The sequence below is a fragment of the Triturus cristatus genome, chromosome 3_2 (assembly GCF_964204655.1).
Source record: "Triturus cristatus chromosome 3_2, aTriCri1.1, whole genome shotgun sequence".
Taxonomy (NCBI): domain Eukaryota; kingdom Metazoa; phylum Chordata; class Amphibia; order Caudata; family Salamandridae; genus Triturus; species Triturus cristatus.
The window spans coordinates 343,054,737-343,075,403 of NC_140584.1; the positions used below are offsets into that span (position 1 = coordinate 343,054,737).

The 20,667-nt window shown below is 44.2% G+C and overlaps 1 protein-coding gene across 10 annotated transcripts in view; it reads right to left on the bottom strand.

Annotated features, from left to right (window-relative positions):
• The window catches only part of SRRM1 (serine and arginine repetitive matrix 1), a 639,067-nt gene that overhangs the window by 149,529 nt on the left and 468,871 nt on the right, over positions 1 to 20,667 (bottom strand). For all 10 annotated transcript variants that reach the window (XM_085647827.1, XM_085647825.1, XM_085647826.1 and 7 more), the window contains 3 exons: positions 14,974 to 15,018; positions 13,220 to 13,333; positions 12,652 to 13,128 (listed from right to left, as the gene is read on the bottom strand). In XM_085647827.1, the coding sequence (XP_085503953.1) occupies positions 12,652 to 13,128; positions 13,220 to 13,333; positions 14,974 to 15,018 (636 nt within the window). The remainder of the gene's footprint in view (positions 1 to 12,651; positions 13,129 to 13,219; positions 13,334 to 14,973; positions 15,019 to 20,667) is intronic.

Sequence of the window (20,667 nt, forward strand, 5' to 3'; positions counted from 1 at the left end):
TCGATGCTCCTGATGACGCCTGCAGCCTCAGAACCAGGTGCCCCCCCAACCACGATCAACAGAGGGTAAGATTCCCGACACCAAAAGGCCATCCGGCGCCCCCCTGTGCCCAACTCCGGGGTACCTACCTATCCTCCAACTACCCAACTTACCTCTCGAAGTGGTGGTGGCACCTGAAGAATCTTCGTCCCCGAGTTTGCAGTCTTTTTCTAAACTGGAGCTTTCCCAATGAAATCAATTGAGCGCCCGAAGGCTCAAAAGCATCCTGCACCCAGCCGCCCGAGTAGCCCTGGCAGTGCAACCTCTACCCCTATCTACTTCCCCATTTGCCCTGAGCAAGTGACCAGGAGCCCAGCTCCCACAGCCGCATGGCCTGCTAGTCAGCAGCCACGAACCAAGCCCCCCTGCCTCCCATAGGATAACATTGGGCCTAACTCTCTCTGCACCCGGCTGCCCCTGTGCCGCTGAGGGTGTAACAACTGTACCTACCTGACCCTGGGAGACTCCGGAGTCTATGCCCAGAACCTTAACTCTGCCAGTCGAGTACTTACCTTAAAGCCGATAACTCAATTTTCTCCATAGGGTAACATTGACTGTTTTTTCCTGAAATTTCTTCTAAGTGTGGACTTTTCAACAGCCGTGTAACGAAAACGAAAATACTCACCTGCTATTAGGTGAGCTCCCAGTGCTATTCACAACCGTACTCACCAGTAACCCAATTTTCTTCCATAGGAAATCATTGACTTTTTCTGTCAAATTTCTTCTAAGTGTCGATTTCAGCAAACTTTAAATATTCTTTAAAAATCGTATAAATTGTGAAAACGTAATTACTCACCCGTTTTGGATAAAGGTCCCAGTACTGAGTCTAGGCATCTAGTACTGGATTACAAAAGTAACGAGAACATACTATACCTGCAACTTGAATTTTCTTCTATAAGAAATCATTGACTGTTTTCTATGAAATATTTTCCAAGTGTCAACTTTTAAAATAGCAAAATATTGTCTAAAAATCATAACAGTAACTAAGTCGACTTTTATCACTTGATTCTAAGTACTGACCCAGGACTGAATCTAGGATCCAGTCCTGGAATTCCAAAAGTAATCTGTTGCAAATAACTTGAAACTTCCTTTTATTTTTTATTTTTATTGAGTTGACAGATGTTATACACAGAAAATCAACAAGACAGTGAAATTAATTATACATCAAATGCCTTAATAAACTTTTAACATATAGGTGCACAAAAGGAAATAATTACATGAACGGCTGCTAACAGTTTCTCCAGCTGGTTAATGGAGCCCAGATGGCCCGCACCTTATCCCTTACTGCGGGACTTTTTAAATCAAATAAACAAGATTCTATATTATGGATCCCAAGCAACCTTGCCAGCCACATTTGAAATGTAGGAGGAGAAGAATCCTTCCAACCTGCAGAAATAATAATGCGAAGGACAGCTATAGAAATAAAGACCAGAGCTTCCGCATTATTACATAAATTCATACTTCTATCTACTCCTGTTACCATCAATGTGGGGGAGATAATAATTTTACATTTTAAAAGCCCCTCCAAAAAGATTGATATTTCTTTCAATATGATAGACAACTTTTCACACCGGTAAAACATGTGTATTAAATCCGCTGGGCTTTTATCACATCTAGGGCAGCTATCCTTCGTCACCAAACCCCACGCCGCAAGTTTTGCCGGCGTAAAATACAAATTAAAAATTGTTTTATAGTGCTGTGCCCTCAGGTTAGATGAACGAAATAATTTCCTATTTAACATTAAAGCAAGATCTAGGTCCACATCAGGATCACCTGTTTTGACTGCTAATGAGGACTCAACTTTCTCTAGATCGTCCTGTATTCCCTCCAACAGATGGCTATATATAATTTTGATTTTACTACCCCCGTTCCCAATATAGTCTACCAGAGGAAAACTGGTAGATGATGTGATTCTTGGTCTAAAAGCTGTCGCTGTTTTTACTATCTGACCATACAAGAACCAGTGATTAGATGAGATCCCAAATTTTAACTGAAGTGCTTCAAAGCTTAAGAATTCCTCCCCCACCAACAAATCACCTACGAATCTAATACCGTTTTCGCTCCAAAAAGGATTACTCAAATTCATACCCAAAAACGGAAATAGATTAGAATTCCAGAGAAGGAGATAAGGGTTGTACTTCGGGATTACCAACAACTTTTGGACTGCTTTCCAAGTCCCCCAAATCCCATCCGCTACCTTCAGTCTAGGCTTTTTATAAAATCTCCTATCAACCTCCCTTAGGAGTAGCCCTATAGCGCTTTTCCCAAAAAGGAGCTCAAAAATAGAGGGCGGGGGCTGATGACTTCCCTGGGCCACTGATAGACTAGAATCACGGTGAAAGAGTATTGACATATGAGCAAGTAGACAAGATAGATGATATAACCGAAGGTTAGGAAGAGCCAAACCACCTCTATCAGGCGGGAGTGACATAAGATTCATCGAGCGTCTGGTTTTCCCGTATTGCCAAATGAACCTATTGAAGAGGCCTTCGAGATTTTTTAAGATTTTTTCCTCCAATAATAACGGAATAGCTCGAAAGAATCTTAGGAAAAAAAGACATTTTTAGTACATTTACCCTTCCCACCAGGGAGAGGTGTAAAACATCAAGCCTTTTTAGCTCTGCTTCCATTACAGTCATGAGAGGGCTATAATTTTCCATGATAATTTTATTGACGTCCACGTTAATATTAACCCCAAGATAGACTGCTGAGTCTAAATATCTATTATCTAATCTCGTAATATTCTTCGTACAGATGATCTGGGTCTTCTCTTCATTCAGCAGGTAGCCAGACCTACTCCCAAATTCCTTGGCCAGCTCCACTAATGCGGGCATTGCCTGATGTGGGTCACTAGTAAAAATCGCCAGGTCATCAGCATACGCCAACAACTTAGTTGTATAACCATTAAAGATGACAGGGCAGATCCGGTGGCAGCCCAATATCTTTAGGATCAAAGGGCCAATATAAAGTGCAAATAAGATCGGGGAGCAGGGGCACCCCTGCCGCGTGCCTCTTTTAATCAAAATCTTCTCCGACTTCTCGCCCATTACCGACACCCTGGCCACAGGGTCTAAATACATGGCTCGCAAGGCTTTGATGATCTTGGGACCGAAGCCCCTGAGAGCGAGAACATGCCATAAAAAGTTCCAAACTACGCGGTCAAAGGCTTTCTCTGCGTCGAGGAGGATCATGGCCATCTCCCTCCCCGCAGCAGCATGGGCATCAAAAAGAGTTATGGCCCGACGAGTGTGGTCCGTGGTGCCCCGCCCGGGCACACACCCATGCTGCCATGGGGAAACAAGACCTCCAATGACCCTCCCCAGCCTTTTAGCCCAGATTTTTGAGTATAGTTTAGTGTCTGCATTGATAAGTGAGATAGGCCGGTAAGATCCCGGTTTCTCTTTGGGCTTACCCTTTTTATGAAAGATAATGATATTGGTCTCCTTCCAGGAGTCTGGAATCAATCCTGAACACAAAATACCATTAAAAAGATCCAGCAAAATGGGAAGTAACTCATTTTCCAAGGTTTTATACACCTCCATAGGGATTCCATCGGGACCCACCGCTTTCCCAACAGCTAATTCTCGGAGGGCATCTTTAATCTCAATTATCGTTAGATCCCTATCAAGCTCCTCTCTTAAGGCTGTATCAAGTGACGGGCCTGTATTCCCATTCTCTAAACTATGGCAGTCAAACTGTTCATTTTGAAGGTTCTCATCGTCATAGTTTTTGATAAAACTTTTTAAAGACATTTAATATGTCTTTGGTCTCCGAGTAAGTTTTTCCCTCATCCTGTATACTTAGGATAGCGCTCTTTGATCTATCCTGTCTAATGCGTAATGCCAGAATCCTACCCGCCTGTTCCCCGGTCTCATAACGCTTCGTCTTTGAAGCCTGGTACTCCCCGACCGCCTTCTGTGTAACCAATTTCTGCAAATCCGCTTTAATGACCGCCATTTTCCTAAAGCACTCCAACCCATCCGATCCCCTACCTATTTGCACGCCATGTTGAAACTCCGCTTTTGCCAAATCAACCAAAAGTTCATCAACCATTGCCTTATCCTCCTTCCTTAACCTAGCCGAGCAACTAATAGTTTCCCCCCTAAAAGCAGCCTTATAAGCTTCCCAGACCCCATTCCTAGAGGCACTGTATCTGTTTGCATCAAAAAACTCCCCAGACCACTTTTTAATATGTTCGATATACCTCCGATCTGATAATAATTTTCTTTCGAAAGACCAATTCGAGTGCTTTTTACCCAAACCATCAGCCCTATATGACAAAACAAGAGGATTGTGATCGGAAATTAATCTGGGGAGTTTCTCGATAGTAACCTTATTTACTTCCGATTGAGAAATAAAGAAATAATCTAATTTAGAAAATTTTTGGAACGGGTTTGAAAAATATGTGAACCCTGGGTCCTGAGGTTCCTTTTCGCCCCAGACGTCTTTAAGCCCATGTGTAGAAATAAGGGAGGACAGTGCTCGATACACCCTAGGTTTCCTTCCTCGATAATCGGCCGAATTATGCCAAGCTGCAGAGATATTTAGGTCCCCGCAGAGTATAAGAGGAGTTGGCCAGACTGCCAGCTCTTCCTCCAAATAATCAAAGATATCTGGGTCATCGCAGTTTGAACCATAAATATAACAAATTGTGACTCCTATAGCTAGCTCTGCAATGACCCAGCGGCCTACCCTGTCACTTTTAACCCTTTTCACACCCCCTAGTAAAGTTCTGGCCAGCACTGCCACACCCCTAATCGTAGAGGTCTGTGACGAACAGGCGATCAACTCATACCCTCTTATATTCATCAGATTACGTTTGGCCCAGGGGAGGTGGGTCTCCTGTAAACAAATTATATCTAGCCTATTTTGTTTAACTATAAACTCAAGCCCTTGACGCTTCTTCCAGTCATTCAAACCACAAACATTAATAGTGCCAATTTTAATACTCATGCTCATATTGATGGGAGTTTTCTACACAGCCTAGCCAGAGCCAAAGCAAAAGCCCTATAAAAAATAACATTACCTATACAGGCATTTCGTATGTCAGCAATAGGACAAATTTCAAAGCTATAAATCATTCTACAACACCATATCAACTGATTTTTTTTTTTTAAGCCCCCTAATCTAAACCGACCCCCCTGACCTCCCCCCACCCCAACCCTCCCAAGCGCCCCTCCCGCTCCCCAAACCCCTTAGATGAGGCGCTCAGACCTAGTCTGAGCATGTGATGTGTGCAGAGGTCACAAACGAGGAATAAAGAGAAGAATTCCCACATATAGATCCAACAGATCAAGAAAAAAAAAAAAACCATATAGATTAAACCTGGAGGGAGAAAAGAGGAACAACCAAGGGGAGCGCCCCCGCATACATAAACCATAGTACCTAATTGTCCAGAGAGTCGAGAAACTCCTTCGCCTTGATCTCAGAGGTAAAATAAAACGATTTCCCTTCCTTGATAATTTTTAACTGGGCCGGGTTTATCAGATATGCTTGTAGCTTCTTGTCCTGGAAAGGTTTTATAAGCTGCCTTAACCTCCACCTCCTTTCGACCGTGGCATGGGAAAAATCCGGGCGAACAAAAAACGACACTCCTTCGGCAGTCCTCTTTGCGTCAGGTCTAGCTTTCTCCGCAACTAGTTGCCTTAAAGTGAAATTGCCAAAGAAAATCAAGATTGCCCTCGGCTTGTCCCCTACTCTGGAATTTGTACGAACCTTAAAGGGGGTACGGTGAGCCCTCTGAATCTCGGACTGCCAATTCCAAGAGGCAAGCTCCGGGAATGCTAGAGCAAACAGTTTAAGGATAAAGGCTCTGATATCCGACCCTTCAGCCCCCTCTGGGACCCCCAGGACCCTAAGATTATTCCGTCTTTGCCTGTTCTCCAAGTCCTCCAATTTCCATTGAATATCCGACACCTGTGAACACTGGGCATCGGCTTTGCTTACAGCATCCGCAGCCTGGGCTTCTGAGGACACAATCCTCTCCTCCAGATTTGAAACTCTGTCCCCCAGTGAGGCGCTAACCTTTGACAGCCTCCTCACAGCCCCCTGCAATTTCCTTATTGCGGCCTGTGTCTTCTTACTGTCTTGGCGTGTATCCTCTCGATGAGAAATAATTTCCTGGTGAATTGATTCCAGAAGGGCCACCTGAGAGGTGACCCCAGAAGGGCTTGCTTGTGATGACATGGCCAGTGGGTGAGCCCAGCTGTTATGATTGGTTTGCTCCTTTAGGATTGCACCTTGCCGGACCACAGTAATGGGAGGCTCCTGCTCAATATCGCTATCCGTATCGTGTGTGCTGCCATCTGAGGAAGAGCGATGTTCGTCATCATCTGACCACTCGGACACTGAGAAAAAACATTCGCTAGAGACTTTTTCCAGTGCGCTCGACTCTGAGTCCCCAGGGGCAGGGGCAGTCCCAAGAGTGCCTGAGGGGGCACTGCCTGTCTCATGCGAAAGCTCTTTCCCAAGCTGTGCTCCTCCATTAAGCTGATGGCCCATCTTAGGACTCCCTACAGTTAAGGAGATCTCACCTATATCATCCAGAGGCTTCCCAGTAGGGGTAGCGATAGTCGTTGAGACAGCAGCCTGTGTATTCCCTCCATCAGAGAGCGAAGTAACTGGAGCTCCCCCCAGCATATTAATACTACAGTCTTTAGTAACAGCCAGCGTAATCCCTCCATCAGAGATAGAGGTAACTGAAACCTCAGGGCTCCCAACAGTTAAGCACACCTCAACTGTATCAACTGTGTCATCCGGCTTCCCAGAGGGGGTCATTGGAGCAGTGGCCTGCGTATTCCCTCGTTCAGAAGACACATTAATACTACAGTCTTTAGTAGAAGGATATTGCCTTACGTGTGTTCCCTCACCAGGATCCAAAAGCAGAGTACTTTTAGCGCCCTTCTCCTTGCCGGATTTGAGAAACATGCTAGCAATAGGGGGAGCTGTAATAGCTGTGGTGGCTGGGGCAGCAGTGCACTGGCGGGTCTTACCGGCTAGCTGTTGCTTCCTGGCGGGAATCTCAACCGGATTGTTAGCCTGCTCCTGCGACGCTGTTCCACCATCCGTTCCGCCCTTCTTTTTAGCCCCGGCCGCTCTAGAGTTGCTGCCTTTGGGGGGCATGATGTCGGAATCGGTATTTAACCGTCGGATGTCAAGTCTTAACGAGGGGGGGCACAAGCTGCCTGGATTTTCCTCACCGTCCGCACCACCAAAATCCCGCGACCCCTCCAGAGGGCAGCCGGCTCCGTCTGCCGGCTTTCGCGTTCTCCGCTGCCTTCGCAACCACCACTGTCTCCGCCCACAGGTCTACACCGGTAGAAGGAGCGCAGAGCCGAAGCCGCCAATGCAGGGAGTATGCCGCAGCCTGAACCACCACCACCACAGTCACAACGAAATAAAAGAATCATCCCAAGCTCAGTTCTCTTCCAGATCGAAATGACACAGTCATAACACCATCCCGTTTTCTCCTGGGTGATCTCAGATATCGATCTTCATCCTCCTTGTGACCTGCTGCTAACGACCGCAACTACACGGCCGCCATCTTGCCTCCAGTTCAGATTCAGTTGCCATTGAACTCAATGCATGATTGTGTTTAAAATTGTGTTGCCCATTGCAACCACTTGTAACTTTCTACAAAAGTCAATTGCATTTTGCAAAAGTATTTATATAAAGCATCTCATCCTGAGAGAGTATATTCTAATACCTATTGTTGGTTCTAAAATAAAACAAGCATATATTTTTTATATATAAACCATTGGCCTAGAGCTCAGTTCTTGAGTGTGTGAGACCATTTGCTGACTGAGTGTGTACAACAAATGCTTTACACTGTCCTCTGATACTGCCTTACTGCTCGACCAAGCTACCACTTTAGAGAGTAAGGTTATATCTAACTTTAGCCTCTGCCAAACCTCTGGGAACTGTGGACTCTGTACACCCTGTACCTATTTTGGAACAGTATATACAGAGCCACTTTCTCACAAAGGGGACCCATGAGCTTGATAAGGACCAGGTTTAGCACCCAGGGAAGCGAAGGAGGCCAGACTGAGGGAAAAACTTTCTTTAATCCCTGTAGGAAATCCTGAAGCTGAAAGAAAGAAGGTTGAGTAGGTTGAGTAGGTGACTTTCTATATGCCGTATTGGCAGCAAGGTGTACTTGTATGGAAGAAAATTTTAGATCAGACTTGGCCAAGTGCAGGAGACAAGTCAAGATTACCTCCACTTGCTCTCTGGTAGGTTGGAAACCATTTTGCACACACCACATATAGAAACTTTTCCATTTAAAAGAATTGCAATGCCCTGTGGAAGAACTTCTATACCCTCTCAAGAGGTTCATGGAGTCCTGAGGAAGACCTAGGTGCCCATACTAGAGACCCTCAGGAACCATGCTGCTAAGTTCAGCCAGGGAAGGTTGGAGTGATGGATCCTCCCATTTATCTTGGACAGCAGGTCCGGTCTGCACAGAAGCCTCTTGTGTGGGCACTCAGATGTAGAAGGTCCGGGTACCACCACTGTCGTGGCCAGTCTGGTGCTACCAGTATCATCCTCGCTCTGGCGTGTGAGAGCTTGGTTATGACCTTTGGGATGAGAGGAAGAGGAGGAAAAGCGTACAAAAAGTCCCCATACCAGTTGATCAAAAGGGCATTCTCTTTCAACCCTGGCTGGCAAAACCTCAATGCAAAGTCATGGCATTTTTTGTTTGTATCGTCCGCGTAGAGATTGATGCTTGGCTGACCCAAATGTTGAAAAATGTCTGCCAACAGTTCGTCATGTAGAACCTAGTCCTGCTGATCTGGGAAGTGACTACTTCGAGAGTCTGCTTGAGTGTTTTGTTCTCCTGGCATATGGGCCGCTGTGACTGAAAGCTGCCTGGCCAGGAGCCAATTCCAGTTGGCCTGAGAATCCAGGGACAAGTGTCGAGAGCGGGTCCCTTCCTGCTTGTTTAGATAGTATATCGTGGTCAGGTTGTCCATCTGGACCAATATGGAATGGGACTAAATGGACGGGTAGAAAGGTTTGAGGGCTAGATGCACTGCCCATAGCTCCAGTATGTTGATGTGATATGCTCGTTCCCTGCTCGACCACTGGCCCTGAGATTGCAGAAGGCCCATATGCGATCCCCAACCCTGAGGGGAGGTGTCTGTAATCAGAGACTGTGTCGGAGGAGGTTGGTGGAAGGGAACTTCCACCAGGTGATTTTTCAGATGAGACCACCATGGGATAGATCTAGCAGCATAGGAAAGTAGAATCTTGTCGTCCCATCGAGCGGTTTTCTGATCCCATTTGTCTTCCAAGTCCTGCTGCAGAGGCCTAATCCTCAGCCTGGCATTGCAACTAGGAAAATGCAAGATGCCATCGATCCCAGGAGTGATGCAAAACTGCTGAACTGAGGGCTGGTGAGTTTGAAGCAGGCTATTGCATTTCAGCCCGATTGATAATAGTCTCTCCTCCGAATTATGCACTCTTCCTGTGCTGGAGTCTAGAGTAGCACCCAGGTAATTTATTCTTTTCGAGGGCTGATGAACTGATTTCTCCTGACTGACCTGAAGGCCCAGCCTCTGTAGCAAATTCAGGCAGTGTGGTCTTTCACATTCGAGGAGAAGAGCTCTTTAGGAGCCAATCGTCGAGGTACGGATTAACAGTCCTTGGCGACGTAGAGTGGCGCTACTATGGCCATGCACTTGGTAAACAGTCAGGGGCTGACTTCAGACCAAATGCTAGGACTTTGTACTGATAGTGTTTGAAACTACCATGAAGCGTTGGAACGTCCGGTGGCGTAAAGTGAATGGAACATGGACGAACGCATCCTGAAGGTTTATCAAGCACATCCAGTCTCCTTGTTTGAGATTAGGATATATATGACTGAGCGCCAGCATATGAAATTTCTCTTTTCAAATGGCTTTGTTGAGGATGCGAAGATCCAATATAGGCCTGAATCTTGCTTTTTGGCCTTTTTTTCATACTAGGAAGTATCTGGAGTAAACCCCCTTTCCTCGGTGTGAGGGAGGAACTTCTTCTACGGCAGCTTTTTGTAAGAGTGGATACCTCCTGCCGTAGGGGCGACAGTTGGTGACAACTAGTTTTCACCGGAAGAGTGGATTGCAGTGGAAAGCGGAAACAGAGCATATCCATTTTGCAGTATATTCAGTACCCAATGATCTTTGTAAGGCTGCGTCACTCTTGCACATGGTAGGCGATACGACAAATATCTGCTAGAAAAAGGCAACTTCTTACTTGAACAGATGTAAAATGTCGAAATAATATAAGTTAGAGCAATAAAGGAGAACCTTTTTGACAGAAAAGTAAAAATAAAATGTAGAGCTGAAAATCCAGGGTCCTGACTGAAGGAGCCAGAAAGAACAACTGACCTGTCACCCCTGAGGCATGATGGGAAGCTGGGGGTCATGGGTGTGCAAAATGGTTTCCAACCTACCAAAGGGCGAGTGGAGGTAATCTTGCCTTATATCCTACACTTGGCGAAGTCGGGTCTAAAATGTGCTTCCATGAAAGTATACCGTCCTGCCATTATGGCATACAGAAAGTCACCTACTCAACCTTCTTTCTTTCAGCTTCAGGCGGTTAAGGATTTCATACAGGGATTAAAGAAAGTTTTCCCCCCAGTCTGGCCTTTTCCATAAGCAACCCACCCACCTCCCCGGGCAAATGATCCATAATTATGTCATTTCTTTGTGCCCTGACCTCCGGGTCTCCAGACCAAACTGTCACCCCTGAGGCAAGATGGGAAGCTAGGGGTCATGGCTGCTTTGAAGGCACGGTGACAGTTTATGCTTGCAATTGCTTTCATTTTCTATGCTGTTAAGTTTTCAAGGCAGCCTATGGGCTAACAATGCCTGTGTTTTTGCAGGACAACTTTCTGCTGTTAATTAAAGAGAGTTAAAGTATCGCCTTGCCCTCCTGTTTTTCTGTGTTTGTTGCAAAACCAAGGTCTCAGAGCATTGGTTAGCCTTGTTTTTTTCTCAGAGGCTGCATTGATTTATGGAAAAAATAATATATTATATATATATATATATAGAGCTGTATGTATAGGTTTTCATATAATTTTTTTTTTTATATATTTGGGGTCCGCGAGCATAGACGGGACTATTCAGTGCTCATGACTATTGATGAGGATCCCCTGGAAGAGAAAGCCCTGCATCAGATATTCAGGTCCAGAGTTATGCAAGGCTTTAAAATGTGTTGAAAAGGGCCCTAATGTCCAAGCGGACACCACAGTTTTCTGCAAATCCAGATTGACAAAAGGATGGACTTTCCGAAGTAGTTTAAGCAAAAAGGAGGAAGTGGAGGTAATGGACTTAATCTGGCCTTCAAAAGACAATTTACTGTCAAACAGAAACCAAAGATTTTTTACTTTCAAAACAGGGCTTGAAAGATTACCAAGTTCCTGGGGCCACCGGCATGGTGGACCAAAAAGAAGTGTGCCGGCAAATAGTGAACCTCGGTTTTACCAGAGTTCAATTATAAACAGTTGGCGCTCATCCATCTCCCAATTTGTAGAATACAGTTGTTGTAACAAGTGGCGTTGGCTTCAGGTCACCTGGCCACTGACAGCACAATCTGAGTGTCATCAGCGTAGGACACCAGTGAAAAGCCATATATTTAATCAAACTTGCCAGTGGAGATACATTTAAATTAAAAAGAGTAGGGCTTAATAAGCCCTGTGGGACGCCACATGGCATTGAAAAGGAAGGTGATAGGAAATCATCCACAGATTGCGCACGATAGGTAAGAAAGGATTTTATAAGAGAAAGGGCTCTGTCCTGGATTACAATGGAGGAAAGACTACCAATAAGTAGGTCGTGATTGACCTTGTCAAATGCTGCGTAGAGGTCTAATAAAAATCAAGGCAGCATTTCCTCCAGCATCAAGAGTCTAATTTCTTCTGAAGCCATTATCAAAGCCAGTTCGGTGCTATGTTGAGATCTAAAGCCTAACCAGGTCGGGTCTAGAAGATGATTGTTATTAATAAATGAAGTCAATTCCAAGTTGATGGTTTTCTCAACAACTTTTGCCAGGAGCGGAAGATGCAAGATGGGCCGATAGTTGCTAGGGTCGGTGGCGTCTAAATTAGGCTTCTTGAAAAGAGGAAGGTTGAAGGGATTTTTACGCTCTTTAGGGAAATAACCGGTACTGAATATCTTGTTAAAAATGTTCATCAGTAAATCCTAGATTTGAGCTGAGGTTCATGTAAGGTATGCATGAAACAATTAAAACACACCATCATTCACTGAATCCCAATATTGTTATCTACATAAGTGATTACTTTTCTGAAGAAGGTGCTTGCATGTGCTCAATGAGATCCTTCAACTATAAAACACAAACGATTTTTAAAATTATCAGTTTACTTATGTGAGAGGTCTCCTGTTTACGTACACCTATGACAAACTGCTACCCACTTTACTTCATTAAAAAGCTACTAATTTCAGTGCTGAAAAGTCAAATAAAATGTAACAAAAAGCTAATTATCCTCAACCTAACTTGAATTAATCTTAAGTTTGCAGCCCATAACACGGGTAATGCTTAAAGAAAAATATGTAAACATAAACAGACCAATATTGAGAACTGATCAGTTTTGGTTATGAAAAAATGAATTACCTTTTAATCTTCTTAGGTTCAGGTGTCCGTGACACTCTCCTGATGGGCCTAGTGATTGGAGACGGTGATTGCGGTCTTCTTGGGGGTGAAGGAGAAGGTCCCCTGCGAAGAGGGGGAGGAGGAGTTGGAGAGATACGAGGAGGTCTTGACCGAGGGGAAGGCGAATGCCTTTTGTTCTGCAGTGGGGATCGCATTTCACGGTTTGACCTGCTTGGAGGGGATCCTTTTCTATGTTTTGAAGATAACGAAGGAGAGTGTCTCTTTGCCACTGGAGAAATTCTTTGTTTTGGTGGTGAACGAGAAATTCTATGTTTTGGAGGTGGAGATGGAGATAGTCTTCTTTTAAGAAGTGGTGGTGGTGGGGGGGGTGTAACAGTTCTTCTTTTGGGAGGCGGTGAAGGAGTATACCTCCTCTGTATTGGTGGAGAATACCTTCGTGGAGAAGGAGAGCGCCTCCGTGGAGGAGGAGATGGTGTCCTAGAAAAAGAAAAAAAAAAAAAAACTGAATTAATAAAAAAATTAAAATACTAGCCAAAAATTTGCTTTTAGTTTCTAATGAGATACTTACCTGCGCCTGAGAGGTGATGGTGATCGACGTCGTCGTGGAGGAGGTGGAGGTGGTGGTGGCGGTGAAGGAGTTCGCCGCCTTCTTACTGGAGGTGGGGATGGGCTTCTTCGTCGTCTGTAAAAGATTATCAAATTTGTTTTAACAATTTTTTAAAAATCTAACAATTTGAATTTTAGCACAGCTACATAACCAACAAGTGGCTTCTGATTTTAATGACGCAAAAGCTGATTACTGAAGGAGCTATCTTGATGGTCATGTATTTGGTCTCAGATGGATTTGAGTTTCTTCTTTCAACTGTCTGTAATCTCAGATGTGTAAATGTAGCAGAACATTCTAATCAAACCTTACCAGCATTACAGTTCACACTCAATGTGACGTCAGACAAACCCAGGCTGCAATCTGATTTATGAAATCATGCAAGAATTGCCTTTTTGAAAAATTTCAAGCTGCTATGTTTGGTACCTGTGTATTCCTGAGCTACTCAACCTTCACTTCTTGTATTATATGGAGCTGTCGAGAGTGGTCAAAATGGAACGTGCAATGAAAGAAAACGGATATTCGTGAAACATTAACTGGAATTACAACCATGAATAAAAGTCTGGGTAAATGTGGGTGATGGAAACAGAAAGAGTAACACCTACCTAAAAGAGAAAAGCCACTAAAGGACTGAACGGGACAGTGGATAATCTAAGCTTTGTGTGAAGACGGGGCCCCTGGTATACACTTTCTAATATGCAAACAAAGCAGAGCACTCCCAGCAAATGACAAAAAAAAGTATCTTTCACAACAGATACTGTGTTCCATGCATCGTAAAATGTAGCTAAAACCAATTGAGGACTGACTAATATCTGCGGAATGAGGTTGAGGTCTGTATATGAGAATAAAAGAGGGTTCCTGGGGTTCCCTGCACATCAGAATAATTCTATTTTAAATACAGCAACAGAAAGGAGGTCTGGTGAATCAGAGAGCAATAATTCCACAGCAATTAACTTGATAAAGGAACTTGTTGACAAAATAGAATCCTTATAAAATGGTAAGGCTGACAGCCTCTACCTCCCTCCAGCATATGTGCAGGGGAGGGAAATGTACTGAAGACACAATCTTTAATTTTGGGAAGAGTTACACAGCATCTTGGTCCCTTGGGGTGAGTTATATCATCTCACAAAACATGGGTGAAATGTCCTCAGATCTCAGGGCTGTTCAAGTCTACCTTTTTCTGCGTGTTCTTAACACTTCATCTTATTTCGTGAGTAAAATGTCCACCTATTCTTCAAGGGCTACAATCACCGTTTCTGGAGGCACTTTTTTTTTTAATTGAAGTTAATTACTCTTTCAAAAAGTATTCTCTCCACAAATTTGAACGCTACAGAGAAAATGTAAAGCCCATTTCTCTTGCCCACATCTTGATGCAAGCTTTCTCTACGGTATTTCATCAGTTTTGCAACTCTTTTCCCATTTCTTTATTTTTAGCCAGTACACCCATTACGGTTGTGTATTCATTTCTCGGTTTCAAAGCAGATCTGATAGATGTTCACTTTTTTTTTTTATTATTCTATGATTGGCTTTCATTGACTGCGAATCTGTCACGTACAATGAAGGCAATTAAAATGTTTGCACAAGAGATGTTTGAAATCAAAAGTATAGGACATGAAGCAACATATACCAGTTCACATATAAAGACATTTTACAAGTTTTGGTTTACAGAAAGAGATTATCACTATGGTAGAAGATTTTATTTCTAATTAGAGACAAACCTTTTAGGCACAGGAGACTGCCACCTCTTTGCCATTTGCTGCATTCTGCAAATAAGGGAAGAAAAGGGGGGAAAATGCAAGTTAGAAACAAGAAAAAGCTACATACCATTGAAAATGTTCTGATGGATAATATGCACCCTTTGCAGAGCCTGTCTTTATGAACTATCTCAGCCACCATGGAAATTAAGCATTTCGTACACACCTCACAGTGTTGCTTACGTGCTAGCTATTCCACTGACATCGTGACACATCACAGTTCAGTTTTCCCCATTGAAGCACCTCCTTTGAATCTAATATAGTCAACTCATTGCATTAGCTGGGTATCTGGAAAAATGTTAGAGCACCATCACGTTCTAGAAGCAGTAAGGAAAGCGAATGCAAAACCCACTCAAATAAGTATGAGGGAATGACACCATTGTTAAACAAAAAAAAATACGCATCTTCAAAATAAAAAGTACACATTAAAACCTGCCACTTAAAAAAGTATTTTGTTAAACTGTTGCACAAGTTTCTACGAGGCATGTTTTAATAAATGTGTTTGATGCATGACAATATTTATAACGAAACTCGGAACTAATCCAATTAAAACCAAAATGTGTGATTTCTAAAAATGAGTCAGTGGCCCAATTCTTAAAGAAAGACACAATAAGGCACCTGCAGATACTTGTCCTTGCATTGGTGCAGATGTAAGACGTTCAAAAATCTGTAAACGTTTACTGAAGTATGGCTAGAAACTGTACTTGGAGCAAACGTTTGTGAATTCCATTTTTGAAGGAGAAAATATACATGGTTACAGGGTTCCAATCTGGCAGGTCGACAACCTTTCGTCCTTCGGAAGTCGATAGAATGCATACAAACTAGTTGGGTAACAAACATCTGTAATGTGGGATGAAAATTGTAGAGGAGTAGGTAAATACCCATCAACATGCAAATTAGTGGGTGTTCAAAGACTCTCAAAGCATCCAAAATGTAGAACTACCACTTTAGTCCTTTACATTCTTCAGTTCTTTTATGTGGATATGGGAAAATCAGAGCACTGCAAGAATCTGAAGCCTTATAGAGTATGCGCATAAACAGAGAGGCTATTATCAGAACCCTCATATAATTATAACACTACCTTAATTTGTCACCTCACTGCATGGCAGCAAAAGGGACAAATGGATTTTTATTCACAGGAAAAGTGGCTTACTGAAGCATAACGTCCCTTGGGCAAATAGATATTTTATAAAATTTCACACACCTAGCTCGGCGGATTATGTGACGTTACAATATAAAAAGTGTCATTTTAAGTAAGGCAGACCCTACTGACTGTCAATGGGTCAGAATACCAAAATATATTTTTTAAAGTAGGCCTATTGGCTTTATGAAAGGATCAGCATATTCACGTGTATAAAGCACACCTAATGTACTGTCAAAATCGCTAATAATGATACGCAAAATTAGGTTTGATTATTTCACACAGTGCAACATTTAATAAAAGTGGATGCCATAAAAAAAATATATATTAAAATCAATACGTCAGCCTCTTTTGAAACAATTTTCAAGCTACAAAGTGCAGACATAGAAACAACCATAAGGGGGTTTAGCACTCCCACTGAAGAGCACAGGTCTTACAAAATATGGTAAGCTCTCTTGCGGGCATGGATTCATTAATGACCAAGGAGACTTACTGTTTTTTAGGTTTCGCCTAGGCAGCTCTTGCGCTGTCTCGGAGACATGCAGTATATACTACAGCAGGGAAGCTTTGTTTCGCTCCGCCCACTCTCCGCCCATCTTTTGCATTGGCTTGGGTGTTAAATGCTGCCTTCCGATTGGTTGTAGACTTGTTAGTCCCTCCTGCTGACAGCCATGACATCATTTGTGTCCTTCCATGGCTATTGGCCCCATTACTGCATGGACTACTTTCTTTTACCCCCCCCCCTCCCCTCCAGCAGTCCGATGCGTTCTTGCCCATCCCATCCCTCCGTCCCTTCTCCCGCTGGCGGCAGACAGACTGCGGTGTTGAAATTGACCTGGGAGCCTGTGCAAGGAGTGTGGGCGGTCTTTGGCAATGCTGCCCCGAAGGATACTTAGGCTCTTGTCATGGCGGCGCTGGCGGCTCTCCTCGCGATGGGCTGGCAGCTGCTGCACGTGCTGCTGCTGGCTTGGCGCGCGTTCTGCAGCCAGGGCTGGGTGCGAGGATTTGTGCGAGTGGCTACTGTGCCGCTTGTGTCGGGTGCGCTGGGAACAGACAGTTGCTTTGTTAATGCTTGAGGGCGAAAGATACCTTCGGGTCGAGTTCGCGCTAAATAATTAGACTCGTCATAGCTTCGCTGGCGGCTCTCCTTGTGCTGGGCTGGCAGCTGCTGCTGGCTTGGAGGACGCTCTGCAGCCGGGGCGGAAACTATAAACATGCATATGACGGGCCTGGCGGCTGACTAGGGAGTCGGCCTGCCCACCTCCACTCAAAAGGTGCCTTTTTCACCACATCCCATATTGCAGTTTGTTTCTCTTCCAGTCTAGGGGTTCTTCCTCCCGTCCGTACCATTAAGGAGGGTTAATCATTTTACAGTAAATACAGGTACGCTATCACAAAACGAATAATTGGCACAAATAACTTGCAATATACGTGGTTATTTGGCTCTGTTAAATACAGTGTCTACGTAGCAAAAGCAGTAACGAGTGAGTCTTTAGGTGTACTGTATGGTAGTTTCCCCCTCAGAAGGCAGCACAATGGTACAGGCCAAGGTGCGCGCTGGAACTAGTGGCTCCAGGGGGCGGGGCTCGTCAGTCTATGGTGCAGAAAGAACACGCTGGGCCTGGTTGTTTGGGTGCTGGAACCAGCATATTCTGATGCGGGGATAGGGTGTAAAAATGCGGCACAATGCCATGGAGGAGCAGACGGCCCCCGAGGACATGTTGAAGAATGTCAAGTTCTACCCGATTGGAGATTTGGATCCTCAGGTACTTGGGGTGGAAGGTCTGGGAGGAAGGACCCGGGTTCCGAGATGGAAGGAGCGGTATCTGGCCAGTGCTTGCTGACCCGGGTCTTGGGCGGCAAGAAAAGACGCACCCGGGCATTAAATGCAGTGTCTCCATCCGGCTGTTAAACCTTTAACACAACAAGAGGCCCACGTTTTGATTTTCTGCGGATTCAAACTTGTACAACGGCTATTTGCCCAAGGCCATGCCATGCTTTTTACAAACTGCAAGCTGCAGTGTTTAGCTTACTAAGTATGGCCCTCCGGAGTTACTGGTGGGAGTTCGGGAATCTACTGGCCAAGAAGGCTTGGCTAGTCCTGTTTTTCCAGCCACAATGCGTGAGAGCTTGAAAGCTAGCAGTTGGGGTTCTGATTCATGTACGTTTCTTGATTGGGGGGCAATATCTGTACATTGCACTTAGAAGTGTTTTTATTTGCACACTTTTCCTCGTAAGGTGTCTGAAGGTAATCTGTTCTTCAGCTTAAATTTTGCTCCGGGTTGCTTGCATGTTCTTCCTGCTCGTTGGAGCCCTCTGCACATTATGCCTGCATATTGTGATGCCCGCTATGAGGGTCCGATAAAAAAGAAGAAACCCCACCAGTGGAGTTTACTACTCGCTTTCAACGACAGATTATCAAACTTAAACACGCAAATGGTAAAGGGGAGAATGCTTGCAATAAGTCTAACCACTAGCAATCTTTTGACCATGCAAACTATATATCCCAAATCCATTGGTCGGGTAATGCTCGGTGAGAGCATACCGCCAATCATGTATAAGATTGGTGGCATGACATTTTTCTCACCAACTGAAATATAATTGTGGACATGGTGGGGGCACATTCAGAATCCTCTTTTTGTCAGTTCCTCATATACAATAATCAGTTGTTTAATGCATTTATTGTCATATTTCTCATTTGATATACACTAATGAAACTTTTTTTTGTGGCGTGAATAGGTTAGAGTTTATATACAGGATAATGTTTTAGACCTTTCTGTAGTTGAAGACCTACTGTGTAAAATATCAATACTTACAGGGGGTTTTGGGTCAGCTCATTGCATATTATTGGTTGGCTTTCTTTTCAATTTCATTACCTACTGATTATTCGGTGGCTTCCCTTTCTCTTATTGTGTTTGCCCCTGCCTGGAGCATAGCTTCTTAACCACCCTTTTGATTGGATAAAACTTATCCTTCCACTGCTTGCATTCAGGGATCTACTGTTCTTTTGATTTTAGCATTCCATAGGAGTGAATGCATTTTATAGCGCTCTCCTGTGTGCCTCCCCCTTCACTGGACAGAATACAAATATATGAATGAAATCCCCTGCTCAAGGCTTGCTACTTTTAACCCTGCTTGGCTAGAAAATATCTAAAGCATTTGCTTTCATTCACCTCCCCTTTTGGATTGTTTTGGAACAGTTCTCTAGCCCATTAACAAACCCATTGTCCCAATTCAGTGGTGTAATCGCTGTATATTAGAAGGGAACTTTTTCTCCTGTAGTGCATTGTGTATTTGCGTACTCCGTAGCTCTCCGATTGTCTGGTCTTCACAGATAAATTGATTAGGCCATCAGTGGACAAAAAGCCAAAGAAATAGGGCATTAAAAGACAGGGTGAGCTTACTCTCATGCCCAGTGTGTGGAACCCCATCAGTAAAATTAAGATTAAAAATAATCATAGGATTTATCGTTTTTTTTTGTGGGTTCATATATTCCAGACCCGGGATAATCCTGTATTTGCAAACCCAACATAAGGTAAGCAATTCCTGTTTAAACAGCAAAATGAAAATAAAATGTATTTACTCCTTTATCGCCCGTGGCATGTTGGGGCTCTTAGTGCACCTTCTGCTGTGTACAACTAAAGGCCTTTCTCAACAGTAGATGTTTCAGCACCCAGGCTAATATGCTGCATTGCTAAATACATATAAGGTCCCAAAGGCGAGACCGATGCATTTATTTTTATGTTTTGGGTGGGGGGGAGGGGGGAGGAGACTGCTGCACTCCCTGCAGCCCCCCCCCCCCCCCCCCAGACATATAAAGAAAGGTTGTGCCCCTGCCCCTTCTAGGAATACCTCCAAGCTCCAAAAATTATATTTAAAAAGCCCTTGCATGGCATTATGGGGTACGTCTGGCAAGGAGTAGTGAATAATAAATGAGCAACTCCTGCTGCTCATTTATTATTCATTAAACATTTTATTTTATTTATTATGTTTAATTTTTGTTGGAGGTTGCGGAGGAGGCCCAGGGCCCCCAACTAGCTCCTTGAAGGCGACCCCATAGCTGCGCAGGAGGTAGCAACTCTTATTTATATTTTTGAATTTTTAAAACTGGGATCCCCAGGTGTCCTGCAGGGCCACACACAATCCACCTTTCGATGTGGACTACAGGGGAGCTTCAAGACCCCGCAGCCCCAGTTAGCTACCCAGCCAGCATCATACTGTGTGTTGCTCTGAGCCAGCACCATTCCTTTGCTGCCGTCCGGGCTAGAGCAGCATTTATTTTCGGTCCGAGGGAGGGCAGGCAGGGCATGCCCACACTCTCCTGGGCAGAAAACAGTAGTGTCTCTGGGGATGGGGTCCCCGGGTCCAATCATCCGTTTGGGGAGAGGGGGGTAGCCCTCCTTCCCTTTTGTAGATTACCAGCCTCAAGGCCTATAAAAGAATCAGGGAGGGAGACAGCATGCCTCCTCTCCTTTTGTAAATTACAGTCCCTGGGGATGGAGTCAGTATAAGGCTTA